The sequence below is a fragment of the Pan troglodytes genome, chromosome 2 (assembly GCF_028858775.2).
Source record: "Pan troglodytes isolate AG18354 chromosome 2, NHGRI_mPanTro3-v2.0_pri, whole genome shotgun sequence".
NCBI lineage: Eukaryota > Metazoa > Chordata > Mammalia > Primates > Hominidae > Pan > Pan troglodytes.
The window spans coordinates 109,062,481-109,075,384 of NC_086015.1; the positions used below are offsets into that span (position 1 = coordinate 109,062,481).

The 12,904-nt window shown below is 36.9% G+C and overlaps 1 protein-coding gene across 21 annotated transcripts in view; it reads right to left on the bottom strand.

Moving 5' to 3' along the window:
- Positions 1–12,904, bottom strand: part of CBLB (Cbl proto-oncogene B) — a 212,095-nt gene that overhangs the window by 91,689 nt on the left and 107,502 nt on the right. For all 21 annotated transcript variants that reach the window (XM_016941587.3, XM_054680843.2, XM_054680846.2 and 18 more), the window contains one exon: positions 2,151–2,307. In XM_016941587.3, the coding sequence (XP_016797076.1) occupies positions 2,151–2,307 (157 nt within the window). The remainder of the gene's footprint in view (positions 1–2,150; positions 2,308–12,904) is intronic.

Consider the following 12,904-nt stretch of genomic DNA (forward strand, 5'->3'; position numbering starts at 1 on the left):
CTAGCCCAGGTAAGATTTTCATTTTATGATATAAAACTTTTCACAGTAGCTTGACCTAAAAATAGCCCTTTCTTTTCCCATCCCAGTGAAAGTAAATAAGATATATATTCCTTAGAGTATTAAGGTTGACTTGTGCTGTTTTAAAGTAAAACAGCTTATAAGAAAATATGTCCACATATTAAATAGCAGTTTAGGTAATCGTTTAACCAACATTAAGTTGCCCTCATACTTTCAATATATAACTGCAAGGAATTCTAGCATTTAATACCCACAGTAAAAAGTCATCCAGGCTCACCACAAAAAATATACTCACTTCCTAGAATGAGCAGTTAGGTTTAATTTAGGAAGATTACTTTTACTCTCTTCCTTGACAAGGTGAAGAAGCAAAGCTCTTACTATTTAGAATGTCTTTGTATCATGTTAAATAAATAAGATATTCTGTAAAATTATCAGAAACCTTTAAAGAAAGGAGAGGTTCCATTATAAAATGACCAGTATCAGATAACTTTTTTTTCTAAAATATATCTTAAAATCTTTGAAAAAAACATAAACTGTCAAACTGTAATACACACACCAAGGGAATAATCACGAATTTAAAAAATTTAAAATAATCAAAAGCACACTTTCATCAGTGATTTATGTAATTGCTTACCCTATATAGAAGGTAGAATTATGATTCTGTAATTGTAATGAAGTGAAATATATCCTATATGTATTTTTTTTTTTTTTGAGACAGAGTCTCGCTCTGTTGCCCAGGCTGGAGTGCAGTGACACGATATCAGCTCACTGCAAGCTCTGCCTCCTGGGTTCACACCATTCTACTGCCTCAGCCTCCCAAGTAGCTGGGACTACAGGTGCTCGTCACCACGCCCAGCTAATTTTTTGTATTTTTAGTAGAGGTGGGGTTTCACATCCTATGTGTATTGTTGACAGGAGTTAATCTCTCTTCTATTAATGGGTTCCTTCATAAATTAAAAGCTAATCCTGTGCATTGTGGTTTTTATTACATAAACCAGTCATCCAATCCTTGCTAGCTAGTGCCAAGCAGAATTATAAATCAGAGAAGTTCATGTAACATGAAAAACATGAAATCAACATTATACTCTGATATTTGTTGAAAGCATGTTTCAAAGAGAATCAATGTTACTTCAGATTAAAATGATAAAAAATAATATCAGAACATAAGTAAGCCCAGTCTGATCAATTTACCTCATTTACTATATAATTTATGTTACCAAATCATAAAAATGTTAAGCAGAAAATTTTTATTTTGTGACTACTTGAACTGAATCCCACAGATGATACACATTTTAGTGGCAGAGTCAAACTCAAAACACAAATTTCAAGTCTTCATGTTTAAGATAATTCCATTAAGGCACGCAAAAGAAGAAAATGATAGTATCCATATAATGGTACCTTCTTCTAATTTGCTATGTGAAAACAATTATGGAAGACAATTTAAAGGGAAAAACAATAAGCACAACAAAAATGTTCATCTTAAAGTTGTTTACATTAGAGAAAATGTGGGAAAAGACCTAAATTTTTCAAAAGAGAGCTTTGTTAATACTGACATACTATTTTGAATGAATATGACAAAGGAACTGATGAAGAATATTCATTGACTTTGAAAAATGTTCATTACACATGGTTGAATGTGCAAAGCAATTTACAAAATAAGTACAGGACACAGTTCTGTCCTATACAGAACAGTCTGATATTTCTAAGTTTACTATTTCCCTTTTGACCTAATAAACACAGAAGGCAAAGGGAAAGATTTTAGATCTAGGTGGCAAATGCCCACCTCTAGTTGTTGCATTCTATCCATCATTGTGCTAAAAGATCAACAAAATAAAGTAAGAAACTAAGTAGAGAGTTTAAAACAAAGCTCTTTTGGACGGATCCTCTCAAAGCTAACAAGCAGCCACCAGGCTCACAGCATCTGATAACTCCAAACTTAAGCCAAATGGCTCACTCTAAACTTTTAACAATGACCAAACATACCAATAAAATTACAGACTAATAGGAATCACACTATTTTCCATACGTTTGTTTATGTGTGTGTGAGAGAGAGACAGAGAGAGAGAGAAACAGAGAGAAAAGACAGGGAGAGAGAAGAAGGTAATGGATAGACTAAGCAAGTATAAACTTACCTGAAACAGCCTGGTAAAAATATCAAATTCAAAAACTGAAATGTAATCATTGCAAGTTAAATCAATTGTTGATTTTAGAGCCATTGCTTCCAGGCCAGAGCTAATTTGGTGGACCTCATGAAGGCACTGTCTGAATACTTTCCATGGTACGATAGTTCTGTGCAAGGTGGAAAAAAAGGGAAATAATTGAATCAAGTATCATTTAAGAAATACCTCCCTTTGAAGCAGCAAAATTCAATAATAAAATTAATATAATTGTATTTGTACTACCAGACAAATATTTGAGAATATTGTTCATATTTCAGAACAAATGTAGTGGGTTCTGTTTAACTCAATTATTTTGCATTTGCTAAGAATATGACAAAAATTTAAATTAATTTTCTCTCAAACAGTCCTAGGCTATCAAGATAGCTATAGAAACATATCTGAAAAAAGGTATTAGGTCAAAGTCTTATGTGTCATGACCTCTTCATGTGTGTATACAAGGTTATTTAATAATGAATCAAGATTTAATTCTCATTTTCTAAAAACAGTCATAAGATGATGGGTCCATATAATAATAGAAATCCTTTATTCATTGCACAAATGAGTAATATGTATCAACCAATTCAAGAAGGCTAAGGTAGAAAGCCATCAAGACATTTCTGCCACAACCCTGATGTTTTCTGCAGAGATGAAAAACATATGTTATCTAACTTTTCATATTAATACAAAAGAAAAACTTAATTTTTAAACCAACCACAATGGTTATATCATGGGAGTTTATTCAATATTTATTACTTTATTCTGACTGAATATCATTCGACAAAATTTTAACATGTTATGCAGTTACATGATTCAAAAAATTTAGAAGAGCACAGAATGGTAACTAGGGAAACGTCTCTCAACCTATCCCCACCTGACCAGTTTCCAACTCACCTACCCTCTTTCCCACCATGAAAATTAGTGACACCCAGGATGCATTTCTTAGTTAACCTTCCTGCTTCAGAATAATGCCTATTCCTAATTCGGCAGAAGAAAGAAATCATTCAGTTTTTAAAATTTAAACTACAATTTTTACAACAGAATAGCATAAAAGCCGTCCCTCTTATAAGATAACATCCTCTTATAAGATAGCAAATATTTAAATCTTAGGTTTCCTTTACCAGTATCTCTGAAATACAAGACTCAGGCAGAATAAACTAAATTGTGCCTGGCCCCATTCTATATCAATCCTCTTCAATGAGATATCACCATAAAGGTACAACTTTCATATTCATTCAATAATTTTCCATAGTAGTGTTTGTCAAACTTCAGCATGCATCCAAATTATCTGAAGGGCTTGTTAACATAGCCTGATCCTCAACCCAAGATATTATGATTCAGTAGCATTGGGGTGGGGCCTGAACATTGACAGCTATAAAATATTCCCTGAGGCTGCTGCTGCTGCTGCTGCTCTAGAGACAACACTTTGAGAGCCTACTATATCTATTCATTGCTAAAACAAGGCACTGTTGGGGAAATACAATTATAGAAATAAAGATAACATCTTTGTCTTTGAAGATCACACTTTAGGGACAGAAGTAAAACCTGTAATGCTAAAGAATCTAGAGTGGGGTATGTAAGGACATGCTAGCTGGGTGATGGATACACAGCAAGGGCTGGAGGGATTCCAGAGAAGCAGTCTGTGGGAAGTGGCATAAATTAATGGTGAGACAGGTTGACAACACTATGCTGTATTTATAAGAGAGTTTAGGTTTCAGGTACCATTAAAAGAAGAAAAATATGAGGCTTAATACCTCAAAAAGTGTTTCTCTATGTATGAAAAAAACAGGAAACCACAGAGAACTGAGGAGAGATACCACATCAGATGCCATTTAGAAGAAACACACGTCAGGCTCTGATTAAGGTTAACAAAATGCTGCTGTTTTTTTTAAAAAAAAAAAAGGAACACTTTTAAGAATATTAGGAAGCTGTTGATTTACAATGAAGTATAAATATGCAATTATGTCCAGCTTCATTATAATTACCATAAAACTAATGTCTAAGAAGTACATTTTTCTTTTCCAAATTAAAGTTTCAAATACTCAACACACAAAAGGGACATTGATCATGATACTCAGAGTAAAAAAATATGATCAGGGAACCACTGACTTCAGAACAGTATAAATTTTATTTTTCGCATGAAGAAGTTAAAGCATTTTTGTTTCGTATATAAAGTATACAATGTAAAGTGGTCAAACTGTCAATATTTATTTTGTGTATAACATATAAAGTTTTTTTAAAAAGGCCAAATAGACATCTTCCACATCTGTTACTATAAAAATTATTCTAATCTAGCATTTACAGTGAATTCAATTCATAACTCTTTTGAGCACTCAGTGATTTCCCAGAGCCAGTTATACGAGATGTATGAACTTAAGAAAATTTTAGTCTAATGTACCCCTTCATAATAACAATTTACAAAAGGACAAGCTACATTTCCACAGTACTTGTGTAAATGAAACTTTGTCAGATTACTTGTGATAAACCTCAAATCCAAAGAGGCATTCACTGGAATCTTAATTAGTAGTAGTAATAGGGATTAGGGAGCCAGGGCATTATTTTGTTAACTTTTCATATATGAGTGTTTGCGCAACTGATAACCCTCATTTGATCACTTCAGCAAAACACCCATTATTGTGTAGGAGGTGGGGCTGGGGAAGAGAGGTAGGGAGAAGGGGATTTCAAGAATGAAGAATAGAAATAGAGTACAACAACAAAGTCTTTAAAAACGAACAAAAAAATTAGATTATTCTAAACTGTTGCACTAAGGCTCTAAACTTTCTTAAGACTAAGTGGCTACCATTCTTCTCTGAGGTATATGAGAGGAAGGGAACCCAGAAAGCATGAATTTTCACACCTCCATTTAAACTTCTGCAAAAAGACAGTGGTGGTTTCTACTACCTCTTCCTTTAGAGATGAAGCAAATGAGAGAAAATATCAATGGCAAATTGTTTTACAAATGTAGAAATTTCAGGGTGCTGGCAGAGACCTGGGAAGAAGAAAAGGGAAGAGAGAGAGAGAGAGAGAGAAAATAAAAAGGCCAACTAAACTCCAAGTTTTCACTAATCCAAAAATCTTTCAATATATTCTATTGACCCTTACAATTATAAACCACTTAAGTTGCAGGCTGAATCGCTTTTAAAATACAGTGAACAAGTATAAGTAACTGTCAATCTACAAAGAATAGAATACACGACCAATGGATAGCCATGCACCTGTAATAATAATATAATTTCAGGATCTTTTTATTTCAAGTAAGAGTAAGAACTGCCATTTATTGATGGCTTACTACCACCTATCTATTACACAGAAATCTATTAATGACTTTTTGTTAAAGTGATAGTTCTGTTCATATAATGTCATGAGATAAGAACATGATAAATAAGACTATGTTATAGTCCTGTTATTAGATAATGAGTTCTAGTCTGTCTACCAAAAAACAATAGTAATCCTCTTTAAAGTCTTGAAAAACAGTATCTTTTCAAAGACAATGGGATTAATCAGATGCAGGGAAATAAATCTGGAAAGGTGTCAGCTGGTCAGTAGTTGACAAATCACTTAATCTTCCAGGCTTGTTTTCTCCTGTGTAAATGTGGAGAAGTGTATTAGATATTCTAATTTGAAAATCCTGCAATTTTAAGAAAAGGTAAGAGGAATGGAAAATAGAAAGTGTGAGGAGAATGATTTCTTTTAAAAAAAAAAAGGTAAAATATTTTCATGAAACCACTAGTTCATAAAAGGCTACAGGGTTTTAGTTTCAACTGATAGGAAAAAATGAAAAACATTTCATACAACAAAGGGTGAACATCAACAGAAGCCAGGGTGTTTGCAAACAGGAACTTCTGTATACTACTGGTGTGAATGAGAATTTACACAGCACTTCTAGAAGGCAATTTGGAAACAAATTTCAAAAGCCTATACATTAGGACTAAGAACATCTACTTCTAGGGATTTCACCTAAGGAAATTATGTCCAAAAAATGCATAGCAGCCAAAGGCCCATCCACAAGTCTTTTATATGCAGTGCTGTTTATAAGAGCAAAATATTTGAAAACAAATACGTTCACTAGTAACAATTTTGTGCAGAAAAATATTTATTGTCATGGAAAAGTGTTCATGGGATACTACTAAATGGAAATAGTATTTTTAAAATTTTGTCCTTTATGATCCAATGTTAAACTATAATGTCTGGAGATGCCACAAATTTAATAACTGGCTTGTGGAAGGGATTATAAGTGATTTCAAAAATATATTTTCTGTATTTGTTCATGGTTTTTAACTTTTTATATGTCTAATATGCTCTAGTGTACTAAAAGAATAGAAGATGTACTAAAACTTTTAAATGTATATACTCGTAGAAGAATCAATGAAAACCACAAAGCAGTGTCTGCTTATGACATAGCTTTATATGTAGAAAATACAAAAATTTTACAGATTAAACTCTAGGAAATAAGAAAATTGAACATGGTTGCTGAACACAAAATTGATATAAAATATCAGTTGTAGTTTTTATATTGGCTATATATAACTAGAAAATGAAACTTTAAACATTTAATTTTTATAATGCTATCTAAAAGTCCCAAATAAATAGAAATAAAGCTAACAATAGATGAGCAAGGCAAAAATATCAACATACACCCATACACAGAGATATAAAAAACATAAATAAAGGTATGTAACACTTTAATGGTAGATTCATATTATAAAGAGTCAGTTCTTCCCAAATTAGTCTAAAAATTTAATGTAACTCAAATAAACAATCCCAGGAGGTATTTTTTGTAGTAGATACTAAAAATTGGTTCTGAACTTTATGGGACATGCAAGAGTCAAGAACAAAAAAGGTAATCTTCACTAGGAACATTAACAAGTATGTACTCTTTACATTAATTAAGACAATGTGGCATTGGTACAAGCATAAACAAATAGATGGAACAAAACTAAAATTTTAGAAACTTATGTACCCATATATAAACACTGGATGATAGAGTTTGGGTATTTGTTCCCCCCAAACCTCATATTGAACTGTAATCCTCAATTTTGGAGGTAGAGCCCAGTGGGAGGTGATTGGATCATGGGGGCATATTTCCCATGAATGGTTTAGCACCATCTCCTTGGTGCCATCCTGACGACAATGAGTTCTTACAAGATCTGGTTGTTTAAATGCACGGCACCTCCCCCTTGCTCTCTCTTGCTCCTGCTCTCACCACATGTGACATGCAGGCTCTGTTTCACCTTCTGCCATGAGCAAAAGCTCTCTGAGGCCTGCCTGGAAGCCAAGCAGATGCTAATACCATGCCTGTACAGCCTGCATAACCAAGAGCCCAGTAAACCTCTTCTCTTTATAAATTATAATTGATGTTATATATCCAGTTTCTGTGTTAGGTTGTTTTAGCAGTGCTATAAAGAAATACCTGAGACTGGGTAATTTATAAATAAATAATCGAATGAATAGGTTAATTGTGGTACAGCTATACAATGAAGGAAGGAGAATGAACAAAGTACTGCTACATGCAAGTAAAGAGTTGAATTCTATAAACATAAAGAGAGGAAGAAGCCAGTTTTTTCCAAGAGTATAATTAGTATGATTTCAACTATGTATGATTTATGATGGCATGTATCAGAACTACTGGGTGGTGACTATGTGCGACTTTCTGACGCGCTGAGAGAGGGCGTCTTCCAAGATGCAGGCAGCAAGGTATTACTACTTTATCTGGGTAGCAGATAAACATGGATACATACTGTAAACATGGATTATGTTTACTTCATAAAAATTTCTCACTCTATATGTATGATTTGTGTACTTTTCCCCATGTACATTAAACTTCAATTATATATTTAAATTTTAAAAAATATTACACTAAAAATCTAAGACTAAAAATCAGATACATGGAAATGAACAAAGTAACTACCATAATACAAACAAGGAAATCAACATGTTTGTTTATTGTTGGTTTGTTTTGTTGCTGTGGTATTAGTGGTGGCAGGTGTTTAAGATCCATTGTAGCTCAGGAATATATACTGTCATCCTCATTTTAAACAAAAAGAAAATATGTTCTATATTCAGCAGCCCAACTCTATTTCTAATTTTATGTAAATGTTGTCAGAAAATTCACCTTGATCAACTAAGATATGTTCAATGTCAGTATCTTTAAACAGAGGGCAAGCTTTGTTCAGAAGATAATAGGATATTTGTAACATATTTGATATGTTTTGATTACATTATGGACACAAAATATTAGCGCTGTGATTCCTAAATCTGTTGACATTTTGTATACAGTTATTCCTTAAATCCAACCTTCTTTTATCATGACTCCATTTTTTAAGAATATGAAGATAGATTCTTATGGGACCATTATTACTCTTGCTGTTCTATCAATAAGGGAAAAGCAATTGTTTTCCAGCAACCCACAGAAACAGCATATCAAAACACTCTGGTCACATAGTCACCATACAGCAAGTCATCTTTGATAGGATGGCAACCATAGTTACCAAGGATATTCATAATTAGATTGAACCACTCTTCCTTATACATGAAAATTCCTGACATTGATAAAGACACAGATGCTGGGTATTTATGCTGCATAATTTTTATTTGTCAAAAAGCTCATAACACTTTGTCTCTAGTGCAGATAAGCACTACTGTCGCTTATTGTTTGTGTGTCACTTTTCCAGCCAGAAACCTCTGTGATTGGTTGCGCCATTACCCAAGTTTTGCTCAGGCCTGCTGGGCTCATTCCACTGACTCAACCTGGCAGGCCACGCTCACCATGCACTACCAGCACAGATCCCACACCTGCCAAGGATGAGTCAGATGCGGAGCAGCAAGTGGTGCATGAACAAGTGAGCGTGGAGTCCAGCCACTGCGCACAGCCAAGCACACTGGCTGATGTAGCAGGGCGGGCAGCTCCAAGCACCAGCACAGGCACCGGCTCTGGGCAAGCCAGTGGCTGGATCTGATGCACAGCAAGTGGCTTCCACTGTGGGCACCTGTGTCTGGAGGAGGGGAACCAGTGGCACCCAAAAGCTTGGAGACTCCAGAAACTGCAGACCCCCAAATGGGGCTTCACAGCCTAGCTCAGGTAGCCTGTAGGTGTGGGCTCCCCAAAGGGCCACAGCTCTTCTCTCCTTCTCATTGCCCACAATGTGGGGAGTGAAGGGGGTGGAGGGTGGGCACATTTCAGCCCTGTTTGTGTTACTGTTTTTTCAGTCCTGCCATTTGGCAGGCCCTGAGTTCTTGTCCCGTGTCCAGGAAGAATGAGGTATACAAACAACTGGAGGGTGGGAAGGCAGAAAGGAGCTTTACTGAGCAGCAGAACAGCACTCAGGAAACCCAGAGTGGGTAGCTCCTTTCTGCAGGCAGATCATCCCAAGGAGTCAAAGAGACTCAAATTGGGTAGCTTCTTCCTGTAGCTGGTAGTCTGATGTCTGTGTGACTCTGGCTGGGTCTGGAGTTTTTCATGGGCTCAGAAGGAAGGAAGTGTGTGCTGACTGGTCCAAGGGCAGGCCCAGAAAAAGCTCCATAAGTTTCCACTCCCACTGTGAACTCCACCAGGAACTGACAGCCCGGCCCTGAGGCTGTAGGCTGTCCCTGTCTTGAAGGTAGAGCTTCAATGGGGACCTGCCCCTTTCCACCCATGAGCCTGTCTGCCTCCTGCTGCCACCAATCATGTCATCTACAGGCTGTTTCTGTGGAGGGTCACCTGCAGGCCCATGTGGAGCTACCCTCAGCCCAACCCCGTCGGCCTCCCTCCAGTGCTCCTTGGTCCCAAAGTCTGGAAAGGGATGCGGTGGCAGGGGGCTGGCATGTCAGCGCCACCCTGAGTGTGTGCACACCCAGCCAGGTCACAACAGTGCCCAGGCTTGGCCACAGCTTTGCTCCATCCCAGAGCAGGCACTGTGAGCAGGGTGAGGCCAGACAGCAGGAGCAGGCACTTCCAAGCCTGCTGGGGTAGGGGGACTTCCTGGGCCCCCAAGAGTGTAGGGATGCCCAGGTCCACAGCTGCAGCTGCTCCTGGAAGCATGGGGCTCCAACCCCACCAACTCAGAAGAGGGTGGGGCTCCTGCCTGTTCCCAGATCCCACCTGCTCCATAGAGCACACAGCCCTGGCCATGCCTCCCCTACTGCAGCACCTTTGCAGCAGCCACTCCAGACGGGCAGCTGGGGCCATCATTACTTCTCTGTATAGTGGACAAGTATCTTTCACATATTCATATTCTGCAGCCTAAATCTATAATCATATTTTTATAAGATTGCAGGAACACAGGAAATAGTGTCTTTAGTATTATTTCTAATCTTCTCAATTATTTTGTTCACATGATAGATTTAATGCTTTCTAACTTCTGGTCTCACATCCTAACCTTGGAACATAATAAACAATAAATTTGCTGTAGTCATAAAATTATTTGTACATAATTCTATTTATTTTCCAGCTTAGAAAATAAAGTTCATTAGTGGAAAGGAACAGGAAGAGAAGCTGCAAGTATAATCCATAATAATGTGTAAAAATTCCATTAAAAATTTTTCCACTTAGAAGCCACTGACTGTAAAAAATAGAAAGATTCAGGTTTTAAACAATGAATACTTGTTCTTTTCTTTCTAAAGTACAACTGTTCTTCAGTATATATTCTCTGAAAGTTCACCAATACAGGATAAATTCATGAGATACAGCAGCTCATGGGTTATGCAAGATACCTTTGATATGCTGAAATCAGATTAAATAAAATAAAAAAATTCATACTCTAGAAAGTGCTGCCAAAGAGAGGTTTAAGTAAGGCTTTAAAATGATCCTCCCTTTAGCAATAAGAGCTCAGAATTACAAACAAAAAAAAAAAGTCAATAATAAAACAAAGTTCCTTGTAAGTCTCTCAACATGAGCCAATTAAATTAACAACCAATGAGTGAAGTCTCCTAGATGTATAAGATAAACTGAGGCAAAAAATAAAGAGCTTCTGATAACATTTCTAAAACCCTGAAAGAAAAAACTCTGCATATATTGTTGTGCATAATTAAATCCATCAAAAAGTCCTTTTAATAAAACTACTGATATTTTAAATAACTCCTTTGTTATTAAAGATTAACAAAACAAAAACAAATCTATACAAGAAAAACAACTACTGCATTTCCTATTAATAACCAACATTTAAAATAAGGAAGAATAGAAAGATCAATCATTAGCAGTCTATTACCGAAATGTAAATACCTACACACTGACTTTATTGTTGTTGTTTTTGTTTTTCATTTCATTTTGTTTTGTGGCAGGGTCTCATTCTGTCACCCAGGCTGGAGTGCAGTAGCATGATCTTGGCTCACTGCAACCTCGACCTCCCAGGCTCAAGTGATCCTGGTGCCTCAGCCTCGTTAAGTAGCTGGGATTAAAGTGTGCACCACCATGCCTAGCTAATTTTTGTATTTTTTGTAGAGACAGAGTTATGCCATGTTGCCAGGCTGGTCTCGAACTTCTGGACTCAAGTGATCCACCTGCCTTGGCCTCCCAAAATACTGGGATTACAGGCATAAGCCACTGCACCCACCCCCTAAACACTGACTTTAATAATGATATGGTTTGGCTGTTTCCCCACCCAAATCTCATCTTGAATTGTAGCTCCCATAGTTCCCACATGTTGTGGGAGGGACCAGGTGGGAGATAATTGAATCACGGGGGCAGTTTCCCACATACTATTCTTGTGGTAGTAAATAAGCCACATGAGATCTGAGGGTTTTATAGGGGTTTCCCTTTTTGCTTAGCTCTCATATTTTCTCTTCTCTGCTGCCATGTAAGATGTGCCTTTTATCTTCTGCCATGATTGTGAGGTCTCCCCAGCCACATGGAACTGTGAGCCCATTAAACCTCTTTTTCTTTATAAATTACCCAGTTTTGAGTATGTCTTTTTCAGCAACATGAAAATGTACTAATACAGTAAATTGGTGCCAGTAGAGTGGGGTGCTGCTGTAAAGATACCCAAAAACTGTGGAAGCAACTTTGGAACTGGATAACAGGGAGAGGTTGGAACAGTTTGGAGGGCTCAGAAGAAGAGAGGAAGATGTGGGAAAGTTTGGAACTTCCTAGACACTTGTTGAATGGTTTTGACGAAAATGCTGATAGTGATATGGACAATGAAGTGCAGGTTGAGGTGGACTGAGATGGAGATGGGGAACTTGTTGGGAACTGAAGTAAAGGTGACTCTTGCTATGTTTTAGCAAAGAGACTGGCAGCATTTTGCCCCACCCTAGAGATCTGTGTAACTTTTAACTTCAGAGAGATAATTTAGGGCATCTGGCAGAAGAAACTTCTAAGCAGCAAAGCATTCAAGAGGTGACTTGGGTACTGTTAAAAGCATTAAGTTTTATTCATTCACAAAGATATGATATGGAATTGGAATTTATGTTTCAAGAAGAAGCGGAGCATTAAAGTTCAGAAAATTTGCAGCCTGACAATGTGATAAAAAAGAAAAACACATGCTCGGAGGAGAACCTCAAGCTGGCTGCAGAAATTTGTATAAGTAAGGAGGAGCCAAATGTTAATCACCAAGACAATGAGGAAAATGTCTCCAGGGCATGTCAGAGGTCTTCACGGCAGCTTCTCTCATCACAGGCCTGGAGGCCTAGGAAGAAAAAATGGTTTCATTGGCTGTACCCAAGGCCTTGCTGCTTTGTGCAGTCTCAGGACTTGGTGCCCTGCATCCCAGCCATGGCTATAAGGGGCCAATGTTGAACTCAAGCTTTTATTTCAG